This window comes from Oncorhynchus masou, chromosome 1, assembly GCF_036934945.1.
Source record: "Oncorhynchus masou masou isolate Uvic2021 chromosome 1, UVic_Omas_1.1, whole genome shotgun sequence".
Classification (NCBI taxonomy): Eukaryota; Metazoa; Chordata; class Actinopteri; order Salmoniformes; family Salmonidae; genus Oncorhynchus; species Oncorhynchus masou.
This window is the reverse complement of record NC_088212.1, coordinates 65,099,961-65,125,980: the sequence shown is the minus strand read 5'-3', so window position 1 is coordinate 65,125,980 and position 26,020 is coordinate 65,099,961. Positions and strand designations below refer to the sequence as shown.

The 26,020-nt window shown below is 43.1% G+C and overlaps 1 protein-coding gene and 1 pseudogene across 3 annotated transcripts in view; both read left to right on the top strand.

The window, feature by feature from the left end:
- The first annotated feature begins 1,640 nt into the window (after positions 1-1,640).
- Positions 1,641-3,563, top strand: LOC135541428 (G2/mitotic-specific cyclin-B1-like; annotated as a pseudogene).
- A 1,307-nt stretch (positions 3,564-4,870) lies between these two features.
- LOC135548162 (SH2 domain-containing adapter protein F-like) overlaps positions 4,871-26,020 on the top strand; it is a 139,811-nt gene continuing 118,661 nt past the window's right edge. For all 3 annotated transcript variants that reach the window (XR_010456784.1, XM_064977493.1, XM_064977485.1), the window contains exon 1: positions 4,871-5,554. Coding sequence is in view for 2 of the 3 variants with exons in the window: in XM_064977493.1 (XP_064833565.1) it covers positions 5,120-5,554 (435 nt within the window). In the remaining variant the exon portion in view is untranslated. The remainder of the gene's footprint in view (positions 5,555-26,020) is intronic.

The following is a 26,020-nucleotide window of genomic DNA, read 5'->3' as shown; positions in this document are numbered from 1 at the left end:
TGATTGATTGGTGACTGATTGGGGAGTGATGATTTTCACCTGTGAGGGGAGAAGGAGAGCAAACACAGGATACATACACACACACAGAGACAGACACACAGAGACAGACACACAGAGACAGACACACAGAGACAGACACACAGAGACAGACACACAGAGACAGACACACAGAGACAGACACACAGAGACAGACACACAGAGACAGACACACAGAGACAGACACACAGAGACAGACACACAGAGACAGACACACAGAGACAGACAGACACAGGATACCTGTATCCGTAACAGTTCTTTTGCAGGGTTATTGTTTCTCGTGGCTTCTAGAATAACACAGGTAAACTACAGTGAATGATTTATAAATACACATATTTGGCTGTAGTAGGCCACTGCCAGTTTACTACTAATGGTTGCTGCCTGCTGTACCATAGTAAACATAAATCCAGGACACTCAAATTAATATGATATGTTACGTTTTGGCATGGTTACGTAAAACAAGCTTACTTAAAGCAAAATTGTATTAGATTGTGTGTGGTAATGTCTAGCAACCCAATGGTTGCGTGTTTGAATCTCATAGACAACTAACGTAAAAAAAAATCTAATTAGCATGTTAACTAACCTTAACCCTTAAACCTAACTCCTAGCCGAGCTAACATTTAGCGTTAGCCACATAGCTAATGTTAACCCTGTAGGTTTTTTTCCTTTAATTATTTTTTTTGTAACATGTGTTGGGAATACGTACCATTGTACGAAATGGATGGACAGCCACAATTTACTAACGTTACATACCAAATGAAACATCATGCTAAATGGATGGATTTTCGATATCGTTATCTACTCCTGAGTCCAGGTCACTGATTAGCCTACGGGTACAGCGTAGTTTGGTCTGAAGACACATATTATTACTTATTATTATTGCAAAACCTGTTGTCTCAATGGCTTACAACTTTAGGTCCAAATTGCCCGTTACCAATCCTACCTATCAGAAAATGTGCAGTTCCCAAGGTAAAGTTATGACTGATGCTTTGATATTTATGGAAGGCTAATTGTGACTTGTCATTGGTTTTACTGGGGTACAAGAATATTGTCATTCTTCATGTGGCAGTCTCTTGTTGAGGTAATCAAACATTCTTATTTGGCTACTGTGAATGCACACACTGGGATATTTCTAGCCCTTTATGTCCTTGGGTTCTCAAGAGCTAGGATATTTACTTATGTTCAGTAGACATTTCACTTAATTTATGCCCATTGGGTATTGAAAAATATTCTGAATGCCTCGTCTTCCACATCTTCATCCAAAATATAACCTGCCATTTCAGTATTTGTAAATATACTTTATAACAAACCAAGTGACTGGCTACTGTTGGGCTGAAATAAACTCTCAATTGTGCTTTTAAATGTTGAATTGAAGGTCCAGACGAAGTCAGAGGAGAATGTTTCCTTACCAGGAAAACCTGCCACCTCGTATAGCCTGAGGTCCAGGGTGCCTTTGGGAAATGCAGCAAACAAACTGAACAACAACGCCAAAGGAATTAAACAAATGTAAATATTTATTTTTTTCAATTACATTTTCATTACTGCAGTGTGGTTCAGTTTTTGATGCATATTTGAATAAATGTTTTATTTTCCCTGAGAAACAGATGGGTGTCCACGTCAAACCAGCTCAATGTAAGCAGAGCGCTACTGAAAGTGACCATGTTATTTCAAAGAAGGACAAGGAGAGCACTGGGGCTGGCAACTGTGATCTTGTCAGACAGGTGAGATTTTAAGGAGAGAAGGTTGAAGCCGGGCTTGGCTGTATTCATATGCATCAATACTCTATGTAAATGTCTCACGTTAATCCAATATGCTCAAATCTGAGTTGTCATATTCTTCATGGATGTTGTGCACTAGTTTTCTGTAGTTCAGCTTCAGAGAGAATTCCATCCACTTCTCTATATCATGTTGTTCTTTAGGCCAAGCCCATTCCAGCTGCCCCTGAGAGTAGCCTCAGAGCCAAGAGACCACTTGGGTCGAGGGGCTCAATGTGCCACAGGCCTTCTCACATGCCCTGCTCAACATCCCAGATGTGGACTCTGCAGATGCAGACGCCTCCTCGCTGTGCAGTGACTATGTGAAGGACTTTTACGCTTATCTAAGGAACCTGGAGGATTTTAAATTGGACTCATCTCAACTCCCTTGTTCTGAGCCTAATTAAATTTCATGTTATTTTTATTTATTTGGGTTGTCAAGAAGCGGCAACACCTGTTACTCTTTTTCACTACGTTAACCATTATTATTCAAGATCCTGTGTCTTGCCACAGACCCGTCTCTTAATGTCTGACCGGTTGCCATGGCTATCAACCCTATCTGGAGGGTTGTGATGTGACTGGGAGCGTGTGGAGTATTCTAGTTGACTGGCTGGTACATGTCCAGAGGCAGTTGACTGCACTGTTGGCATCATCGACCGCTTTCTCCAGGTATGGCTTGTTTTTCCTCTGATGGTCAGATACATTCATTACTTTAAAAAAATGTGTTTTCTCTTCTGCTCGAGACTATTCAGTGCCAAAGAAATCTCTGCAACTGGTTGGTGTCACTGCGAGGCTCATCGCTTACAAGTACGAGGAAATTGCTCCTCCAATGGAGGACTTTGCCCATACAACAGACTTCACATATTCCTGTGCTGAGATACACTTGATGGAAATGAACATTCTGAAAGCCTTGAACTATGAATTGGGACGACCACCACCAGTTCACTTTTTAAGGAGAGCCGCCAAGGTTGAAGGTGAATTTGAAAATGTAATACACATTGGTTAGCTCTACTGAAGTGAACTCACCCAATTTGCTTCATGCTGTAACTGACCGCCTTGTTTTTTTGTATTGCTTAATTGTACTTGCTAACCAGCTATTTAAAAGTTACCATTGTTTCAGAGCCACATGGCAACAAATGATATTGCATGCCAGTACAATTTATCTTCCATCTTCTGCCTGTTGGTTATGGGCTGGCTAAATACCTGCTGTTGCTAACCCTTCTGGACTATGCCTCAGTTCACCATCCCTTACCTTCATGATTCTGCTGGTTATGAATGGGTCGGTTATGCGCAACGAATATTTAGACTTATGTGAAGTGTATGAAACGAGACACTTTTAACCCGTAGTCATTTGATTTCTTTGGGTTATGATTCCTGATAAAGGTACAGTTATGGAGTGCTGTGTCAACAGAACAGTGTTTAAGTTGTCACTGAATTCATTAATGTTTGCTCCATAGACCCCAGCCCTGCAGCACTACATGGGCTACACATAGGTCTCTCTGCTACCTGTAATGCAATGCATTGCCAAGATGCTGGAGCACTTGAATGATAGCAACATGAAACAGTTGGTGAGCCCAGCCTTTAGATGACTTCTAGCCCAGCAATATACTGTAGGGCCACACAGCAATGTTTAACTGAAACCCCATTTTTTTTCTCTAGTCAATTAAGCAGAAGTATGAAAATGTCAAGCTACTCCGGGTCAGCTGTCTCCCAGAGCTGGCATCTACCAGGGCTTACGCCTACATTAACAAACTGGCCAACTGTCACTGTTGACACATTATTTACCCCATGCTTTAAAAAACAAATGTTTAGTAAGTCTTTAGTTTTCAATGGTTTGTCTTGATTTTAAAAAGCAAGATTAATACGTGATATGTTGTCATGGTATTGGTAAAAAAAAACTGCTAATGTGGGCTGTTGCTGTGATGCGTCTCCATCTAAAGGAAATAAGACTTGTCTGTGCTCGGATTGCAAAGTCAATTAGTTTACCACATGATCTCAATGTCACTCTGATGGGGGAGCAGACCTTGGAGAGACTTAGTTTTCTTCTCTCTCTGCCTGTTTGTGGTGATGCAGTTCCATTCATTCCATTGTCCTCCAAGTAATGCTGAATCGCCCCTATACTTCGGTCTGCTCCACAATTCATCCATCTTGGTTGGAACGTGAGTTAGCGGCAGTGATCCTTTGGCAATGCAGTTCCAGACAAGTACACACAGAATGTAATTTACAAAGTGTGATAGTGTAGGAGTTAAAGTTTTCATTGAATACAGGTTCTTATAGATTATATTCATTACAGATTTTCCCCTCTGTGGGAGCATAGCCCAATACTCTTCTCTAAACTTTTCTGTAAGGGAGGGATTTGTGGAGAGATGCATGCCTGCACTAACCTCTCTCCTCACTGTTCATTTGCAATGCTTCAATGACCATCTGGAGATGAAGTGGTGTAGTTTGCATGTGCAGGGCATTTTACCCTTAAGTCCAACTACTGTAATTGAACAATCCTTGGACTTGAATACACATGGACACTTAAGAGGGACAAGGAACTCCCATGTTACTGAATGAAGGCAGCCTACCTGTACTTCACATGATTCTCATCCACATTATAAATCATTGAAGGAGCCTTTTTGGCCTTGTGGTTGTGTAGTCTACAGTTTGTCATTGTACTTCATTTGTACACTAGTTGGCACTGTATGATGGGTCACTAGGCACACAGGTGACCAGGAAGTAGGAATGCACAGGTATGCAGTTCTTAGTATGCTCCGCTGTTTGCACCTTGGAACAATGATATGCTCCTACAGTAATCAGGTCTGCCTGTATGAAATTGATTTTTAAATTATATTTTTATCTTTTAAATGGGCAAAAGACCCATCCAATATCTACCACTAAATATCAGCTTTTCACGCGTTTTAAACATTTGTAATCCCAATGGTTAGTGGCTCAGGGACTTTTTTTACAAGTAAAACCATGCATTTAGTAGGCTAAATTAACAGTCCGGTAGGTGGCAGTGATTGTTCTCCGGTATGAGGACAGGGAAACGTATCCCACGCTTGCAAAAGCGCTCTCCCATGTTGCGTAGCGGAGAGGACTCGCCACAGCCAAAGAGCGCTCTGCTGTGAGAGCGAAAGTGTCAGAGTTGCGGTAGCTCAGAAAGTGCATGTGGCTGCGTTCGTCAGTGGACACTGCGCTGACCAAGAGGAGTAGGAGCTGGATAAACATTTCAGAAGCCAGTCGAGGTGACCTATAGAAAAACAACGCACAGGAAAACAGGAGGCTATTGTCAGGAAAGGAGCAACGAAATATTTAAGTAGACTTGTGAGCAATGCACTGGCAGCATGGCCAGATGGTTCAGGGAACACCTAGGATTCAAAACTACAAAAGCACCACCTCCGGCGCCCCCGAAACCAGACTACAGATATTGTCACGCCGCTGTGACCGGTACGCTTGGCTACCAACAACCAAGCTCCGGGGCCACCTCTCTCTATCCAAGCCCCGCACAGCCGGACATTCTTGCTGCTTACAAACTACAAAAGGAACTGGACTTCGAAGATCCGTACACGGGAGGAGGAAATATTTCGTTTGGAACTGGTCTGGGCTCTGGGGGGTCGCCGGACATAAAGTATGTGTCACCAAAGCACCGGCTTATAAAGGTGGAAACAATCGAGAAAAGCAACTCTGCTCCGGGCAGCGGTATCATAGCCCAAGCTGTTGCTGTTGGGAACGTTAAATCTCCCACGTCACCGCCTCCTGAAAATGAGAATAAAGAAAAGGTACGTTTTATTTGCCCTTAGCCTGCCTCTCCAATATCCCACATCAGTAACAGTGTAGCCTATGCGGCGTCATAGCCTGCACAACTTTGAACAAGTCTAAATTGCTTCATAGATTTGTTTTTTAATGTAAGATGTTACAATCTATCCACCTAGGTTCATCAAGAGATGGTTCAATTGTTATGTGATGTGGTCATTGTCACTATTCAAACGCATTGGTTACCATTGAAAGTGGTGGATCAGATCATGTTACTGTGGTGAGGACTTACTCAAACAGGGAAGGGATCATTGAAACCGGCAGGACTACACTGACAAAAATGTGACATACAACAACAAAATATTTTACAGGAAATCATTTAACAGATTCATTTGGCCCTAATCTATGGATTTCAATTGACTGGGAATACAGATGGCTTTTAAAATAATGTGGGCATAGATCAGAAAACCAGTCAGTTTCTGGTGTGACCATTTGCAGCATGACACATTTCATTCGAGTTGATCAGGCTGTTGATTGTTGTTCAACAACTCTTCAATGGCTGTGTGAAGTTTCAGGATATTGGTGGGAACTGGAACACGCTGTCATACATGTCAATCCAGAGCATCCCAAGCTTGCTCAATGGGTGACATGTCTGAGTATGCATGCCATTTTCCACTTCCAGGAGGTGTGTATAGATCTTTGACATGGGGTCGTGCATTATCATGCTGAAACATGAGAAAATGGTGGGTGGATGAATGTCACAACAATGGGCCTCAGGATTTTGTCATGGTATCTCGGTGCATTCAAATTGCCATCAATAAAATGCAATTGTGTTCGTTGTCCGTCACTTATGCCTGCCCATACCGTAACCCCATCGATCACCATAGGGCACTCTGTTCACATTGACATTACCAAACCACTCACCCACACGACGCCATACACGCAGTGTGTGGTTGTGAGGCCGGTTGAACATACTGACAAATTCTGTAAAACTACGGATGCAGCTTATGGTTGAGAAATTAACATTCAATTCTCTGGCAACCACTCTGATGGACATTCCTGCAGTCAGAATGCCAATTACACGCTCCCTCAACTTGAGACATCTGTGGCGTTGTTACAAAACTGCATATTTTAGAGTGCCCTTTTGTCCCCAGCACAAGTTTCACCTGTGTAATGATCATGCTGTTTAATCAGCTTCTTGACAAGCCACACCTGTCAGGTGGATGGATTATCTTGGCAAAGAAGAAATGCACACTAAGGGATGTAAAATACATTTGTGTACATTTTTGTGTGTATGGAACATTTCTAGTATCCTTCATTTTAGCTCATGAAACATGGGTCCAACACTGCGTTTTTGTATTTTTGTTCAGTGTAGTTATTTTCAGGTGTTTGTCAATGGCTGGGTCAGTCAGACAGACAACAGCTGCACAGTACATGAGGACTCTAGCTCAGAAATCTTTACTGACACATTGGATAAAGAAGTGTAGTAGCCTGCATGTCGGTAGGTGAAAGGAAGATACATGCTGTCTTCAAGCATGAAGTTTATTACAATATTTTAAACTCTAACCTTTCAGTGAAATGGATAGTTCTGTATGTTGGCAAAGAAGCCCTTAATCATCTTTTTCCCCACAGTCGGATGAACATGTGGATCCCATTTATTTTTTAACCTTTATTTAACTATGCAAGTCAGTTAAGAACACATTCTTATTTACACGGTCTCTGCTTCCATTATGAAAACATTCCAATGCCGTAAAATGGGGGTACAAATTGGCCAAAACCATTTATTTTATTTACCCTAAGCAAAATAACCTACTTCAAGTACACTGAACAAAAATATAAATTCAACATGCAACAATTTCTAAGATTTTACTGAGTTACAGTTCGTGTAAGGAAACCCGTCAATTGAAATAAATTAAGTGGGCCCTAATCTATGGATTTTACTGGACTGGGAATACAGATATGCATCTGTTGCTCATGCCGAAACATAATGGCCGGGGTTGAATGGCACGACAATGGGGCTCAGGACCTCATCACGGTTTCTCTGTGCATTCAAATCAATAAAATACAATTGTGTTCGATGTCCGTAGTTCATGCCTGCCCATACCGTAACCCCACTGCCACCATGGTGCACTCTGTTCACAACTTTGAAGCAAACCGCTCTACCACACGATGTCATACGCTTTCTGCCATATGCCGGTACAGTTCCTTAAATTTAAGATTATTACAATCTCTCCACCTAGGTTCAATTAAAGAGATGGTTCAATAGGTGTGTGATGTTGGCATTTTCACTATTCAAATGCATTGGTTACCATTGAAAGCGGTTGATCAGACCACGTTCCATCATGTGGGGACTTATTCAAACAGGAAATGGAATGTTGAAACGGGCAGAACGACACAGTGTATATTTCACTGTTCTCTCACACCTTTGAACTGGGCCTGTGTGAAGGTGCCCAAATGCACATTTTCAAATAATCCAGACCAGGTTCATTCAACTCTCTGCTCACCAAGCAAAATCTACACTTTTACAACTCTGTCATTTCTGTACCCTAGTCTACTCTGTCCCTGTCATCAACAGATAGTGTGTGGACCGGAGACCGATGAGAAGAATGCTTGCGCAGTCAGTGTACACCACGTGCCTTGAAGCCTACTGCTTTTTAGGAACACACACTTGAAGAAACCTGAGACAGTCAATGTCAGTGAGGTTAAGGAAGAGTGTGATTCTGTTTATGAATGTGCATGCCTCTCCCTCCAGTGCAGGCAGGGGAGGTAGACCCAGTAAAAGCATAAGTGTGTGTGAGAGTGAGAGTAAAATTGCGTAAATATTTCTCAACATTGACAACACCCATACTGCATAACTCAGTCTGCTAGTCCCTGTTCTGAAGCACTAACTAATCACCTGTTGCCAGGTATTTGTTTACTCAAGCTTACTACATCAGACACCTTCATAGTAGTTTAGTTAGAGCACAGCAAAAACCTTATGCAAGTAAGCAAAGTAGTGCTGCACATTTACAATTCTGTTATGAAATTCCTTAGTCCCTTAAACAGGTTACTTCCTCTTTTCACACCTGTTGTAAGGTGCAGTCTGTTTAGTGTTGAGGGTGCCTGCCTGCCATTCCATAGTTTGTCTATTTCAGTTCAACTAGTGGTCATTAAAATATACCAGTAAGCAGTGTCGTGCACCAAAGGAACATGTCAATTGGCAAGCCATTTAAAAGCTTGAAAACCTCCATATAGAAATTGTACAGTAATCAGTGTATTCAGAAATGGTCTTTTAGTTTCTCGTATGCAGTTGACATCATATTCAACAATGCAGGGTTTTTGGAATTTTATGATAAACAATGTTCCAGAGCTGACCAAATTAAAATAATTGGAAACTGAAGATTGTTTCCTCACAGCAACTGACTGTTATTGGCTAATTAAACGGATTACCGCTGTCTCCTGTTAATTGGTTGATTATTTTGATCTTGGTAGTCAATTAGGGATGGAATTCTCAAGCAGGGAAATACTGTTGCCACTCTCTCCCCCCACCCCCACCTTTTTTTTGTTGCAGTGCACTGGGCACATGTTGGAGGAGCAGGCAGCCAGGCAGGTTATTCAGTAAAATGGTTTTAAAATGTTGCACTCCCGAACATGAACATAATAATATGCTGAAATTGTATCACATCCATGTGAGGGTTGAGTGAGTTAGAGGGATTCTGATTCAGAAGACTAGATTTTCATTTCGTTCTGTGGTCAAATGGGAGGGGGTTAAGTAATAATGAGAGCAGACCATCCCCACAAGAGTTTGATCACTCGGCTAAACACAGGCCTTCAACCTTACATGTGCTGGCTTTTCCGACAGACAGGCCAAGGTAATGTTGTCAGATACTGTTCCAGAAGGATCTATTGTCTAGACCCCAACTGATATTGGTGTAGTGAGAGACCCCAAGTCTGATGGTTATGAACAGACATGTAGAATAGCCTATTCCTTTTCCAGTAGAACTACCTGTAGAAGCACATGGGCTTATCAGGTATTACACTATATGTATTCCACTTGTTGTGGATTTGTTTTTCGTTGACGGTCATCATAATTTGTATCAGTTTTGGAGGTTGTCACGGTGAGGATTTTCTAATATAATACCACTCTAGCCTCTGCCCTTGTCAAAATGCAGCTGATAATATGACTGTTCTTCAACGTTTGGTAATGGAATTGCAAAACAAACCGTCACTGTTAGCAAACTTAGTAAGCACTGTTCTTCAAGTAAATGTGTTTTTGTAAAATGTTCAAGTCAATTGTTCAAAGTAGTCCTTTTGCATAGTTGTATGGTTTGTGTAACTTTGATATCATTGGTTTTTGTTTGACATGCATGTCAACGTGAAAAATCGGAGTCTCAGCATCACCCTGTTACTGTGGAATTGTCCTTTACCAACAACCAGATATGTAAAATCCTTGCTGCACCCTTACTGGGAGAACATGTGATTTTCAGCTGGTTTCTCAGTAAAACGGTATGTGTTCTCTGTTCAGATACAGAGGAGGGGTGGTGTAGACAGGCCTTGAGTTTCAGGCAGTTTTCATCTGATGATTCTGAATTTCCAAACAGCCTTGTTCTGACATGAGATGTTATTTATAAAGATGTTTCACAGTTTGTAACGTAGTGGCATATCAAGGCATGTATTATTCTTAGTTTAGGCCTACAGAATATCAAAGAACGCTTGGATTCTGATCTTAATTCCATTTCTTCCACTGAACATGATCTATTGTAGACCTCACAAGTTATGGACACTATACAGGAACTGAATCGGCTAGTCAATCGTACTGGCTGGAGTGAAGTGTTTGAATGCTGCCTATAGGGAGAGAGAGAGCTAGGAAGAGAGGACCACACCATTGTCTTGTTACAGCCTGAACCCCATTGATATTTTAATTACTTGACTAGTGGATGCTAATTATATAACTGCTTACCTAATGCCTGTGCTGCCAATAGCAGAGTCTATGCCGTCTAGTGTTTTGTCTAATCTTAACCCTCCAAAGCTTTTTCATTCAGTTAAATGGGGGGTGGGTGTGAAAGCCTTAGTTCATCAATGATACAATGTACAGTATGGTGATTACATGAAACTTAGGCCTCCCCCATTACTGTCCATCCTGATGGACTCTATTATGGACTTTCTTTTATGACGACGAGCACGTAGGAGCCAGCCACAGGTAAGAGCACCAGCTTGATGTTTTTTTTCTTTCTTTTTCATGTTTTCCTGTTTTATAATGACAAGACCTTCATGGTAGAGGAAGATGATCAATTATTATTCAGCTAATTTAAATGTTCTCATCATCGCTCTTCCCCCTGGCATGGTCTCGCCTACTCGACTCGGCACTAACTTCTCAAGGACACATGAAAGTGATGACATGCACAACTTGTGAAATGTGTAAACAAAAGTGATAGTGCATAAGTCTCCCTTGTAAAATCATGTGGCTAAATATATTGCTGTGTGGCTTTCTGAATTCATAAACTGTCCTAGACACCAGGGTTGCTCTGGCCTGGAGACCCTATGCAGCCGTGTTTGAGCCAAGTTATAGTTCCCACCATGGCCCACGGAAGCAGTTGATTGAATGGGGCCTCTGAGTCCATAAGCCAGTTTCCGTACACTGTGTAGAATCACGCAGTATAGGATCATAAACACAATACAGTCAGCTGTCCCACAGCTAGCGGAGACATTAGATTTGACAGATTTATTTCATGGTTGTTTCCCTCTTTTCCTTCCATGTACATTTTTAACAGCCTTTGACTCAGCGGTTCATAAAGTCAAGTGATGCATTAGCAGCCGGGGAGACCATGGCTTATTTGTTTTGTCATTAACGTGTTTTATTCCTGTCCTTGAGACCGATTCCTGTCTCAATTGCCATTCTCGGTTGTTAATCTCAAAATCCCATTTTCACTCATTCTTTCGTTTCTATGCTTTCTTTCCTTGCATACGCATGGTGTTTCTCTACTCTACATGTATATTTGAGCGTGTTGGAATGATGACTGCTACAAGTGGGCATCAGCTGCCTGAGCCTCCCCAACACCCCCCAGCCCAGATCACATCTCAGCTGCCTGAGCCTCCCCAACACCCCCCCAGCCCAGATCACATCTCAGCTGCCTGAGCCTCCCCAACACTCCCCAGCCCAGATCACATCTCAGCTTCATGAGCCTCCCCAACACTCCCCAGCTCAGATCACATCTCAGCTGCCTGAGCATCCCCAACACTCCCCAGCCCAGATCACATCTCAGCTTCCTGAGCCTCCCCAACACTCCCCAGCTCAGATCACATCTCAGCTGCCTGAGCATCCCCAACACTCCCCAGCCCAGATCACTTCTCAGATAATGGAATCAGAGCAGGCGCTGTGAGCCAATCAGGTGTTGTTTAGCCAAGTCATTGAAGGGACAGTTGTGTATAATTAGCTTACGAGTAGCGTCACAACATCGTGTGGGGGTTTGATCCGACGCTCTTTAATTTCCCATGGAATAGACATGTTACGGCTTTAGCGCGCGTCCCTTTGTCTTTGGCTTTCTGTTCCAATCTGATTTTGTGTGTTGTGTGTGTGTGTGTGTGTGTTACGGTGATTTTCCCTCCAGCAGCAGTCTCTTGGTGTGGATAAATCAAGGCTGTTTGACTGGCCTATAGATTAGCAGTGCTTGGGGTTCTGAACTTTCCTCATCTTCATTCCCTCACTATCTCAGTCTTGCTTTAAAGCCTTGACTCTGGCAATCCTCTCTTCTGGGGGATGTGCCTAGCTCTTTGTTGTTCTGTTTTCTACTCTGCTCCTCTCTGTCCTTGTAGTGATAGGAGAAATGTCAGAAGTAAACACTACCGGGGCATCTGACCTCCTGGTGGACGGGCACCAGAATCCATCATGTGACACGTGGGTGTCTCTAGACGTATGAGCAGTCTCATACCTGTCTTACTATCGGATGGAAGCTGACAGGTTCTGATAGCTGGCTTTAGCTGAATGTCAGAGCATTACAGGAAGTGCAGTTCTCCTCCCACTCCCACTCCCACCTCCACACAAACACACACCTCTTTACTTACACTGTATCACCAAGGAAGACGTCTGAAAGGAATTGCTTTGTAAGTGTCACCTGAAAGGGGTTTTAAGTGCTGCTTAATTGTCTGCTATGTGAAAGTCATTTCCAGATGTAACACCCATGGTAGGTTAAATGTTCTCTTTCATTCTTATTTCTGGTACACATGGAATATGGTCCAGGCAAACAGAGTAGAGGGCACAGAGTACAGTGGGCCTATAGAGTAGAAGTTAAAACATGCTGACCCTTTACTATTTTAATGCTTAACAGAGTAACTACACTATACAGTAAATAACTATACAGTAAAAAATTTGAGTTCATGATGACCAGAGAGTAGTAATGCACCGATATGACATTTTTGGCCGATTCCGATATCTGATATTTTCCTTGCCAAAAAAACACGAAACCGATATTTAACATTTTAAAGGTCTTTTTAAGCATTTTAGTACAGTTAGAGGCCGGGGTAGGCTGTCATTGTAAACTGATTTGCCGTCCCCATTACCAGTAAAACATAATCAAAACCTATTTCTTCACTTTATTTGCTGTGCTGTTTTGTTGTTCAGTCGTTTCATTCTCAACCTTGATTTCTATGGGACGCAGTTTGGGTCTTTGCGTGTCAAAATAATATACTATTTGATGTGTCAATTAAGCTTGTTGACCAATCAGAACCTGAATATTACCGCAAATTCAACTATTGTGCCTTATACTTATTTAGGTTGAGCCTCACTTACCAGATGAAGCTAGCTGACTGCTTATAACGTTAGCGTTGGGCAACAGAGTTAAGTAGCTGGCTAGCTTTTTATTTTCATGAACTGAAGTTCAATTTCAATAGGGGAACAACAAGTGGCAACCTAGCTAATACTTACTCATAAGGATTCCTAAATCATTGCTAAGAATAATGAAAATGACTGCAGTTTTTACTGGTCATTGTTTTCAGGCTGGTTGTATTTGGAGCTAGCTAGGTACCAAGCAAAAGCTTGCTACTTCAGAAGTTGCAGTCGAACAAATTATGCTTTATTACCAACGCGGTATCGTAAACACATTGTTCGTGGCCGGTGTTTGCTTGTTTGCAGACTTTTTGTACAGCTTTGACAGTGTATCTTTTTTGACATGCAAAGACCCAAACACCGTTCCATAGTATGTATGTACAGTTAAGTTTATATACACCTTAGCCAATTACATTTAAACTCAGTTTTTCACAATTCCTGACATTTAATCCGAGTAAAAAGATAATTTCTTAGGTCAGTTAGGGTCACCACTTTATTTGAAGAATGTGAAATGTCAGAATAATTGTAGAGAATTATTTATTTCAGCATATTTCTTTCACCACATTCCCAGTGGTCAGAAGTTTACATACACTCAATTAGTATTTGGTAGCATTGCCTTTATGTTTAACTTGGGTCAAATGTTTCGGGTAACCTTCCACAAACTTCCCACAATAGGTTGGGTGAATTTTGGCCCATTCCTACTGACAGAGCTGGTGTTAGGGAGACAGGTTTGTAGGCCTCCTTGCTCACACACGCTTTTTAAGTTCTGCCCACACATTTTCTATAGGAGTGAGGTCATGGCTTTGTGACGGCCAGTCCAATACTTTGACTTTGTTGTCCTTAAGCCATTTTGCCACAACTTTGGAAGTATGCTTGGGGTCACTCCCGTGCTTCACGGTTGGAATAGTGTTCTTCGGCTTGCAAGCCTCTCCCTTTTTCCTCCAAACATATCAATGGTCATTATTGCCAAACAGTCCTATTTTTGTTTCATCAGACCAGAGGGCATTTCTCCAAAAAGTATGTACTTTTTCCCCATGTGCAGTTGCAAACCGTAGTCTGGCTTTTTTATGGCAGTTTTTGAGCAGAGGCTTCTTCCTTGCTGAGCGTCCTTTCAGGTTATGTCAATATTGGAATAGTTTTACTGTGGAAAAATATACTTTTGTACCCGTTTCCTCCAGCATCTTCACAAGGTCCTTTGCTGTTGTTCTGGGATTGATTTTCACTTTTCGCACCTAAGTACGTTCATCTCGAGGAGACAGAACGTGTCTCCTTCCTGAGCGTTACGACGGCTGTGTGGTCCCAGGGTGTTTATACTTGCGTACTATTGTTTGTACAGATGAACGTGGTACCTTCAGGTGTTTGGACATTGCTCCCAAGGATGAACAGGACTTGTGGAGGTCTACAATTTTTTTTCTGAGGTCTTGGCTGATTTCTTTTGATTTTCTCATGATGTCAAACAAAGAGGCTCTGAGATTGAAGGTAGACCTTGAAATACGTCCACAGGTACACCTCCAATTGACTTAGATGTTATCAATTAACCTATCAGAAGCTTCTAAAGCCATGACATTATTTTCTGGAATATTCCAAGCTGTTTAAAAGCACAGCCAACTTAGTGTATGTAAACTTCTGACCAGCTGGAATTGTGATACAGTGAAATAATGTCTGTAAACAATTGTTGTAAAAATGTATTGTGTCATGCACAAAGTAGATGTCCTAACCAACTTGCCACAACTATAGTTTGTTAACAAGAAATGTGTGGAGTGGTCGAAAAACAAGTTTTAATGAGTCCAACTTAAGTGCATGTAAATTTCCGACTTCAACTGTATGTATGTCGTGACGCTAATAGCAGTGACGCTATTACTGTGTAACTCTGTCACAAGAATTTTTATCCCAATGGTTGAACTCGACTATCACTATAGCTTTGACCAATTCCCAGATGTTTGTAAGACCCTGGTTAATAGAAGAATTTGACAAAGTCTCAGAATTCTGCAAAATGTTAGTTCTTTATTTAGAGAGTACTCTGAAGTCAAAGAGCCTTGGAAGGGCCCTCTTTCCTGTTGTCAGTTTCAGTCGACAGTTCAGTTGGCCTTGAATGTCTCAACTCTACCCAGCTTATATTGCAAAATAGTAACACAATGGTCTAGTCACACACATTATGGAATTATTACTCTAACACTTTTCATACAATTATATGATTTCAGGGTGGAATCCTTTAGTCATTACTTTAAACATATAAATTCCTTTATCACTCCGGTAGGGCAACATCTGAAAAATAGCTTACTTGGTAGTGTGTACCGGTGCTCAGAGAATGGTTGATTGTCAAGTGTAATGAATTCCATTATTTTGGCTTTAATGGATTTCGCATTGGAGTTGTCTCGCTGAAATGTTCTTACTCTTTCAAATGACTGCTCGACTTGTTGACTGCTCAATCCACACAGCAGACATTGTGGGCAAGTTTAGGAATGCTGTGTTGCGCAAAATTTTACATGCCATCATTACGTCATGTACCTACGTTATATAGATATGCACGTCAGCTTTGACCTTGCTTTTGCACCTTAGCGTTAAACTAGACATCGGCCGATACCGATGTTGGCAGTTTTAGCTGATATAGTCCAATTCTGTTATGGTCACCGATATATCGTGCATCCCTACCATAGAGCCTAGATAGCGATACTATGTAGAATTGAAACTTAGTTAGGTCCAATGGCAGGGGACAACATTTAGATTTTTCATTTAAAGATTATCAAAACATTTGTTATTTTCAATGGGTGTGTTTCACAAGGAAATGAACACTTTCCACATAATGATAATATATTTTTTTAGGTTGTTGGTTGCTATGGATACACTTCCCCTTAATTACAGCTGAGCCTGGTTTAAGATGATTGCTTTGGCTCAGCATCTCCTTGTAGTCCAGTTAGAGGACTGTTGGGTAGTTATCAATCATATTATTGTTCTCTGAAGTGTCCAAGAGGGCCATCCATTTGTTGAACTATTCAAGGTATCCCAGCTGCCCTGGCAACTGGCACTATTGTTTTCCAGCAACAGATTGTCAAGCATTTCCAGGTGGACTGGGCAGCCATGTGTTTTTTTCTTTCTCCAAACAATACCTTTCTGTGTTTTTTTATGGGTTTATCATATTCTGTCCTTAACAGTTGCACAGGGAATCAGTTAGTTAGTTAGTTCTAAATTCCTATGGCCCAGGCAGGAATCCTGGAAGAGCTCTTTAGGAGGAAGGAACCTCTGCTGGTGCTGGGCCAACAAAGCTGACTTTATTTACACCCCGCCTCAACCCACCAGGATGATGTCATTCTGCATGGGGAAGATGACTACACTATGACATGGAGGAATCACATGAGGACAAATCTCAGATGTGGAATTTTGATCTGGTCAGGAAAGAGATTATGCATTGATATTGAAGTGGACTGTTTATAGAGGTTTATACAACTTTGTAATGACATTGGGTGTTTTTGAATGCTGAAAGATGCATAGCATACCTAATACTGAAAATACTGAGTAGCATATGGTGTATGACTAGAGGTTTACAATGGGTTAAGAGGAGTCTTCACCTGCTTTTTAGCGGTTAGAGCGTTGGGCCAGTAACCAAGCAGTCACTGGTTCGAATACCCAAACTGACCAGATGACCAGATGAAAAATCTGTTCCCTTGAGCAAGGAACTTAACCCTAATTTGTTCCAGGGGCTCCGTTCTACTACGGCTAAACCTGTAAAACAACACATTTCACTGCACCTATCTGTTGTCAGTTACAAAACATTTTGTTGCAATTTGTTTGGGGGGGGGGGACGACTTAACCAATTTACCACAATGACAAAGTTTTAAATGGATTAACCCCCATGTACAATTCTAGTCCTGAAATGTGGAAACAGTTGCATTAAACCATTTCCCTTCTCTTTGTTTTTCCTAAAGAGGGTTACTGTAGCTGTTCCACTGTGTATTTCTCTAGGCTTTTAGCTGTACAACCTGCCTGGCTCATGTGAACCCAACAGGTCACATAATACCGGCCCTGTATGCAGGCAGTTATTGGCCACTGTAGTCAGGACAGTTGTCAGGGGCCACATGGCACTGTTTTGTTTAATAACACAGTGTAGTAGAACCTGTAAGGGAAGCCCTGGTTGGTGAGCACATCATCATACACGGATTAAAAGGAAAATAATTGAGCCCTGAGGTTTCATGCCATCCAAGGCATGTACAGAAAGCCTGTGTGAAGCACTGGTATTTTTAACTGCCCCACTGATAGCTAACCGTAGGACGGCCGTTAACCTCAACTCTGAGTACACCAAACACTGCTGCTCTCCCCACGTAGTTGGCCATATCTGACTTATGCTGAGATTTCTATGTGTAGAACATAGGAATTATCCCATGGTATTTTAGATATAGTGTAGAGGGGAGTTAAGCTGCGCTGTTTCTGTATTTACTATCCGGGAGGTAGAGTGGAGCTCTTTAAGGTCTGTGCCCTTCCTTCACGGTGGAGCTGACCTATGAACTATGCTCACTGACAGGTGCTGAGGCTGGAGTGTGTGTGTGTGTGTCTGCCAGTGGGGTCCTGGTCTCCATAGACATGGGCACCACTGGGGAACTGGCCGTACTTCTCATTATAGACTGGATGGGCACTGATGTCTCTCTAGGCTTCGTAGGACACAGATCTTGTTCGGAGTAGGGTTCGAGATTGTGCCCTGCTGTTTCCCCTTCCATAATATCCTATAGTTACTACTGTATGACATGTAACACTGTTTTATTACTCTGTCTCTAGGTGTAGGCCTAATATAGTTCAGCCACCATATAAATTGCTTGGTGAAGTGATTGGACCAAAGGTGAAGCAACCAGGCCACTGACTGTCTGCTTTTGTTTGGTGGAAAATAAGAAACAAGAGGGTTGCTCCAGGATTAAGGAAGTGCTCCCTTCCTGACGGGAAGCGTTTACAACTTGGTGACGTTCCCTTTTGACTGGGGCTGGGCAAGTCTCCGCTAGCTCTCCACTCTCAAACAGTCTGGGAATGTTGACTCTGCTCTCACATCTGTGCTAAAATATAACCAGGCAGGTTAATATTTCCTCATGTTGCAGCTTGAGCAAACTGGCAAGGGCTTTGAGATTGTGACATTGTATTGTGTCAATACAAAGCTGTGGTGTCATGTTCTGTTAGTGACCTCCTAATCAGGTCAGGCTGAAGTGAAGTCCGTGTAAAGACTCCTTCCCTCTCTCCCTCTCCTGCTATGGGAGGTGGAAAGCCCCGTAGCGATGGCAGGGTGACATAAGACTCCACCCTGCCTGCCTGCAAGTTCTATTGTCAGTCTCGGAGCTGTTGGGTTTGACGTGCTGCGTTCTGTGTACACGCTCACCACACAAAGGCTATCTGACGCTTCCGACCCCAATCAAGTCATCCTCGTCACATCAAACTTCCCTGCTTTGTTTATGTACAGCTGGCTCCTGGGCCTGCCTCATTTTGTTTTCCTTACTGTCTATAAATCACACACCCAAATCAAAAGGTCATACTCACTGGATTCACATTGTTGTTTTTATGTCAAGCCCTACTTTTCGTAGTTGTCATTTTTGTCTCCTTTCTCTAGCATAGCAAACCACATACTGATCACTGCATCTGTACACAGCCCATCTGTAAATAGCCCACCCAACTACCTTATCCCCATATTGTTATTTATTTTTGCTCGTTTGCACCTCAGTATCTCTACTTGCACATCACCTGCACATCTATCAAGTGTTAATGCTAAATTGTAATTATTTTGCCACTATGGCCTATTTATTGCCTTACCTCCCTAATCTTACTACATTTGCACACACTGTATATAGATTTTTCTATTGTGTTATTGACTGTACGTTTGTTTATCCCATGTGTAACTCTGTTGTTTTTTTGTCACACTGCTTTGCTTTATCTTGGCCAGGACTCAGTTGTAAATGAGAACTTGTTCTCAACTGGCCTACATGTTTAATAAAAAAATAACTTTATCTAAGGCTGTTTCTCCCAAACACAACTTCTGCAGGTGTGTGCCTCAGCCTTTTATGCATCTAGTGGACCAACAACAAGCCCATTCCTCCTCACAACTTAACCACTACTCCCTCTTCCTTTCATTCAAAGAGTCATACATCTATTTCAGAGGGAAAGAGAGCAGAGAAAGGAAATTGGATTTTGTCAAGCGTATCCTCAAGTGTTAATCTTGAATATCTGTTGAATATGAAGAGAGCCTGAATGTGGGGCAGCCACCCTCCAGCCGAGGTCCTCGGTATGCTATAAGGGCTCTCTGGAGAGAAGGTGGGACTTGGTCCCACTTGAGTGCACAGGGAACTGCAAGAGTTGAAAAGAGACATTCTTTCAAAGAAAGGGATGATCGGCTAAAAAAGGGAATAAAATAGGGGATCGTACGGAAAAGGTAGAGTACAGAAGGTATTACTGTGAGACGAGGAGGATGGTGACGCATTGTGCTTGGGTTACTGGCCTGACGTTAGGTGATATTACATTAGAAGTAGAGAAGCACCTGTTCAGGCCCAGTAAGCTCAAATGAAATAAATGGTTTATAAAAATAAAGAAAAGGCTCTGCCTCAGTGAGAAGCCTGCTGCTCTACTGTCCAAAGTGCTGCGTGCCTCTTGGCTCGGCGTTACGCAATATGTTTTGTGTCACTCGGGTTTCTAGAACCTTGGAATGAGAATAGAAAGTGCTTTATAAAAAAATAAAAAAACGAATAAATCAAATCAAATTTTATTTGTCACATACACATGGTTAGCAGATGTTAATGCGAGTGTAGCGAAATGCTTGTGCTTCTAGTTCCGACAATGCAGTAATAACCAACAAGTAATCTAACTAACAATTCCTGATCTACTGTCTTATACACAGTGTAAGGGGATAAAGAATATGTACATAAGGATATATGAATGAGTGATGGTACAGAGCAGCATAGGCAAGATACAGTAGATGGTATCGAGTACAGTATATACATATGAGATGAGTATGTAAACAAAGTGGCATAGGTTAAAGTGGCTAGTGATACATGTATTACATAAGGATGCAGTCGATGATATAGAGTACAGTATATACGTATGCATATGAAATGAATAATGTAGGGTAAGTAACATTATATAAGGTAGCATTGTTTAAAGTGGCTAGTGATATATTTACATCATTTCCCATCAATTCCCATTATTAAAGTGGCTGGAGTCAGTGTCAGTGTGTTGGCAGCAGCCACTCAATGTTAGTGGTGGCTGTTTAACAGTCTGATGGCCTTGAGATAGAAGCTGTTTTTCAGTCTCTCGGTCCCAGCTTTGATGCACCTGTACTGACCTCACCTTCTGGATGATAGCGGGGTGAACAGGCAGTGGCTCGGGTGGTAGATGTCCTTGATGATCTTTATGGCCTTCCTGTAACATCGGGTGGTGTAGGTGTCCTGGAGGGCAGGTAGTTTGCCCCCGATGATGCGTTGTGCAGACCTCACTACCCTCTGGAGAGCCTTACGGTTGAGGGCGGAGCAGTTGCCGTACCAGTCGGTGATACAGCCCGCCAGGATGCTCTCGATTGTGCATCTGTAGAAGTTTGTGAGTGCTTTTGGTGACAAGCCAAATTTCTTCAGCCTCCTGAGGTTGAAGAGGCACTGCTGCGCCATCTTCACGATGCTGTCTGTGTGAGTGGACCAATTCAGTTTGTCTGTGATGTGTATGCCGAGGAACTTAAAACTTGCTACTCTCTCCACTACTGTTCCATCAATGTGGATAGGGGGGTGTTCCCTCTGCTGTTTCCTGAAGTCCACAATCATCTCCTTAGTTTTGTTGACATTGAGTGTGAGGTTATTTTCCTGACACCACACTCCGAGGGCCCTCACCTCCTCCCTGTAGGCCGTCTCGTCGTTGTTGGTAATCAAGCCTACCACTGTTGTGCCGTTCGCAAACTTGATGATTGAGTTGGAGGCGTGCGTGGCCACGCAGTCGTGGGTGAACAGCGAGTACAGGAGAGGGCTCAGAACGCACCCTTGTGGGGCCCCAGTGTTGAGGATCAGCGGGGAGGAGATGTTGTTACCTACCCTCACCACCTGGGGGCGGCCCGTCAGGAAGTCCAGTACCCAGTTGCACAGGGCGGGGTCGAGACCCAGGGTCTCGAGCTTGATGACGAGCTTGGAGGGTACTATGGTGTTGAATGCCGAGCTGTAGTCGATGAACAGCATTCTCACATAGGTATTCCTCTTGTCCAGATGGGTTAGGGCAGTGTGCAGTGTGGTTGAGATTGCATCGTCTGTGGACCTATTTGAGCGGTAAGCAAATTGGAGTGGGTCTAGGGTGTCAGGTAGGGTGGAGGTGATATGGTCCTTGACTAGTCTCTCAAAGCACTTCATGATGACGGAAGTGAGTGCTACGGGGCGGTAGTCGTTTAGCTCAGTTACTTTAGCTTTCTTGGGAACAGGAATGATGGTGGCCCTCTTGAAGCATGTGGGAACAGCAGACTGGTATAGGGATTGATTGAATATGTCCGTAAACACACCAGCCAGCTGGTCTGCGCATGCTCTGAGGGCGCGGCTGGGGATGCCGTCTGGGCCTGCAGCCTTGCGAGGGTTAACACGTTTAAATGTTTTACTCACCTCGGCTGCAGTGAAGGAGAGACCGCATTTTTCCGTTGCAGGCAGTGTCAGTGGCACTGTATTGTCCTCAAAGCGGGCAAAAAAGTTATTTAGTCTGCCTGGGAGCAAGACATCCTGGTCCGTGACTGGGCTGGATTTCTTCCTGTAGTCCGTGATTGACTGTAGACCCTGCCACATGCCTCTTGTGTCTGAGCCGTTGAATTGGGATTCTACTTTGTCTCTGTACTGACGCTTAGCTTGTTTGATAGCCTTACAGAGGGAATAGCTGCATTGTTTGTATTCAGTCATGTTACCAGACACCTTGCCCTGATTGAAAGCAGTGGTTCGCGCTTTCAGTTTCACACGAATGCTGCCATCAATCCAAGGTTTCTGGTTAGGGAATGTTTTAATCGTTGCTATGGGAACGACATCTTCAACGCAGGTTCTAATGAACTCGCACACCGAATCAGCGTATTCGTCAATGTTGTTATCTGACGCAATACGAAACATGTCCCAGTCCACGTGATGGAAGCAGTCTTGGAGTGTGGAGTCAGCTTGGTCGGACCAGCGTTGGACAGACCTCAGCGTGGAGCTTCTTTTTTTAGCTTTTGTCTGTAGGCAGGTATCAGCAAAATGGAGTCGTGGTCAGCTTTTCCGAAAGGGGGGCGGGGCAGGGCCTTATATGCGTCGCGGAAGTTAGAGTAACAGTGATCCAAGGTTTTTCCCTGGTTGCGCAATCGATATGCTGATAAAATTTAGGGAGTCTTGTTTTCAGATTAGCCTTGTTAAAATCCCCAACAACGATGAATGCAGCCTCCGGATAAATGGTTTCCAGTTTGCAAAGAGTTAAATAAAGTTCATTCAGAGCCATCGATGTGTCTGCTTGGGGGGGGATATATACGGCTGTGATTATAATCGAAGAGAATTCTCTTGGTAGGTAATGTGGTCTACATTTGATTGTGAGGAATTCAGGTGAACAGAAGGATTTGAGTTCTTGTATGTTTCTTTCATCGCACCATGCCTCGTTAGCCATAAGGCATACACCCCCACCCCTCTTCTTACCAGAAAGGTGTTTGTTTCTGTCGGCGCGATGCGTGGAGAAACCCGTTGGCTGCACCGCTTCGGATAGCGTCTCTCCAGTGAGCCATGTTTCCGTGAAGCACAGAACGTTACAGTCTCTGATGTCCCTCTGGAATGCTACCCTTGCTCGGATTTCATCAACCTTGTTGTCAAGAGACTGGACATTGGCAAGAAGAATGCTAGGAAGTGGGGCACGATGTGCCCGTCTCCGTAGTCTGACCAGAAGACCGCTACGTTTCCCTCTTTTTCGGAGTCGTTTTTGGGGTCGCTGCATGCGATCCATTCCGTTGTCCTGTTTGTAAGGCAGAACACAGGATCCGCGTTGCGAAAAACATATTCTTGGTCGTACTGATGGTGAGTTGACGCTGATCTTATATACAGTAGTTCTTCTCGACTGTATGTAATGAATGTATGTAATGAAACCTAAGATGACCTGGGGTACTAATGTAAGAAATAACACGTAAAAAAAACAAAAAAAAACAACAAAAAAACAAAAAACTGCATAGTTTCCTAGGAACGCGAAGCGAGGCGGCCATCTCTGTCGGCGCCGGAAGTAGGAGAAACCGCGTCCTGTGTGGCTCAGTCGGTAGAGCATGGCACTTGCAACGCCAAGCGTCGTGGGTTCGTTTCCCGCTAGGGCCACCCATATGTAAAAGTAGTGGCCCCAGCCGACTTGTAAGTCGCTTTGGACAAAAGCGTCTGCTAAATGGGATATATATATATATATATATAAGTAGGAGAACAACTTTGTGCAGCAGCTCCCTCGTAACATTGTTGAGGATCCATATGGCGTTGTCAGAGAAACGACCTGCGACCTTGAGTCTCACTTCAGGGATAAAGAGAAAATGCATAAAGCTGATATTGTGGCAGACTGGCAGTGTAACATTCTTTTGTCACTAACTTTCAACGGCAGTGGTAAAACATCCTCACAAATGTAGAATGCATTGTTCTTAATCCTGTTTTTTTCTCTATGGATCATCCGCACAACATGCCGTGAAAGTACAGACCTTCAGTAGAGGCTAGGTCTGTGATTATCACGAGCGTGTCATCCCTCAGTAGGTGATCAGTAGGATTTAGTGCTCCCTTAAACCTTGTGTTGGTGTGACTGTAGTGTGGGTGTGGGAAAACATGACTGCTGTGAGGCCTGAATAGCTCTGCCTGCTGCATAACCTATATCCCACTCACAAGTGTAGGAGGGGCACACTGCAACACAGCTGTGTGACAGAACTCTTTTTAGCTCAAGGTGAAGTGTCAAGTGCCTCTTTTCTCCCATTTATAATGCAGCTCTGATGTTTGTCTCGCTTACAGGGTATCCGTGTCACTGTCGTTGCTTTTTGGAAGTGTTCCCATGCAAAGGATATGACCAATGACGCACTAAACCACTTCTCCATGTGCCAAATGAGCGGGCTTTTCCCGACTGGCGTGTCAAAAGCCACCCCACATGTGCAGCAGCCCAGAGATCTAAAGAAGCCTGTTTTATGTGGTCGGGATTCTTTTAATGAGACCAAACAAATAGGTTAACATGGAAAAGTGTGAGCTGTGCTTTGAACAACACAGATGTCTGACTGGGGGAAAGACGGAGAGAGATGGCTGAACACATTGGATGCTAGAAAGGATCCCCTTGCCACAGGGAGCATGCTGGGTGAAGTAGCATGTGTTGCACTCTTTCCTCAATCCTCACTCCCTTCAAAGCAAGTCATCTATGACTGGGGAAATGCATGTTTGGGCGATGTAGGGAGAGAATGGCGGTCTTAATATGTTTTCGTTTGTACCCAGTGTCACCACATGTACTAATGATCTATAATCTGAACAGCTGAATAGGTTCTTGAACACTGATTGTGCTTTTATCTCTAAATTGTTTCTCTACAGGTCTTCCCGAGACATTAATATTTGTCTCTTTTTTTCCCCGTCTGTCCTAATCAAGCAACATGCTTTATCCACGGAACATTGACTTTGAGGGGGCTTTAATAAGGCTAAAAGCAAAGCTGACAAATTCATCCAGCTGCAAGAAGACAAACATGATTTCGCTTTACTTATGAGAAGTGCTCTCCTCCACTTAGCGTTGCTCTAGCTTCTATTGCTTGTGACTGATTGAAAACAATGGGCGCTCATGGAAAACATCATTTGATTAGCTAGCAGCTATCTTCCCTGGCTCTTAAGTCGTTATTCAGGGCTGGCGTTGCCACGTCCTTGTTGAGGCCCATGGAGCCACAGGCTGATTCCCAGGCCAACAACCCCTGTCTCTTAGGAGACGTCGTAATAAAGTTTCATTAATGTCAGAGCTGTGTTGTGGGAAAGCTCCATATATACAGTCTTTTCAGAGGAACATAGCCCCCAGATGGAATCATGCTTCACAATCGGGTTCCATTTGAGTCCTAACCAGATTTCTTCTCCCATCTGTGAATCATACAAGTATCTTAGTGATAGTGGCTGTATTGTGTCAACAACGGAGGTTGCAATTGGTTCTGCTTTAGTAAATTGCCTTGTGGCAATGTTTGATGGCAAGCTGTTAGCTTCAGATGACTGGAACTGAGCTGAGTGCATGTGTCCTGTTTTTCGAGTTGAAGATAAGTTGGAGCAGTCAGAATTCAGCAACAGGTTGTGTGATGTTATCTGTTGTTCAATTTTCCTTTTTAAAATTAATATTTGTCTAAACAGGAGCGTAAACATATGCTGGGCAGTCTATTCCTCTCCCCTCCTTATCCCCCTCTCTAAGATGGTTGTCATTAGTTCTGATATCATAAAAAAAAAACGTAAGAACAAAAGAGCCATGGCAGCAAAAAAAGAGCCCTTTGAAACACCCTAATTCAATCGAGCAGCTAAGCCCTGAGTTGTATTAGGTTATCAGTGGCTCAAATCCCCTGTGGCGTGGAGACATAAATCACAAATGCCAGTCCCCTTTTTTCCCCCTTTCCCTCCATTCCTCCTGCCCCCCCCCCCATTGACTCTTGTGGTGGCCTGGTAGGGGGAGAGGTGGGGGAGGCTTCAGCCCCCAATAGCTCTGACATCCCTCATCCTTTCTGGACCAGCTGTGACATTTGTCA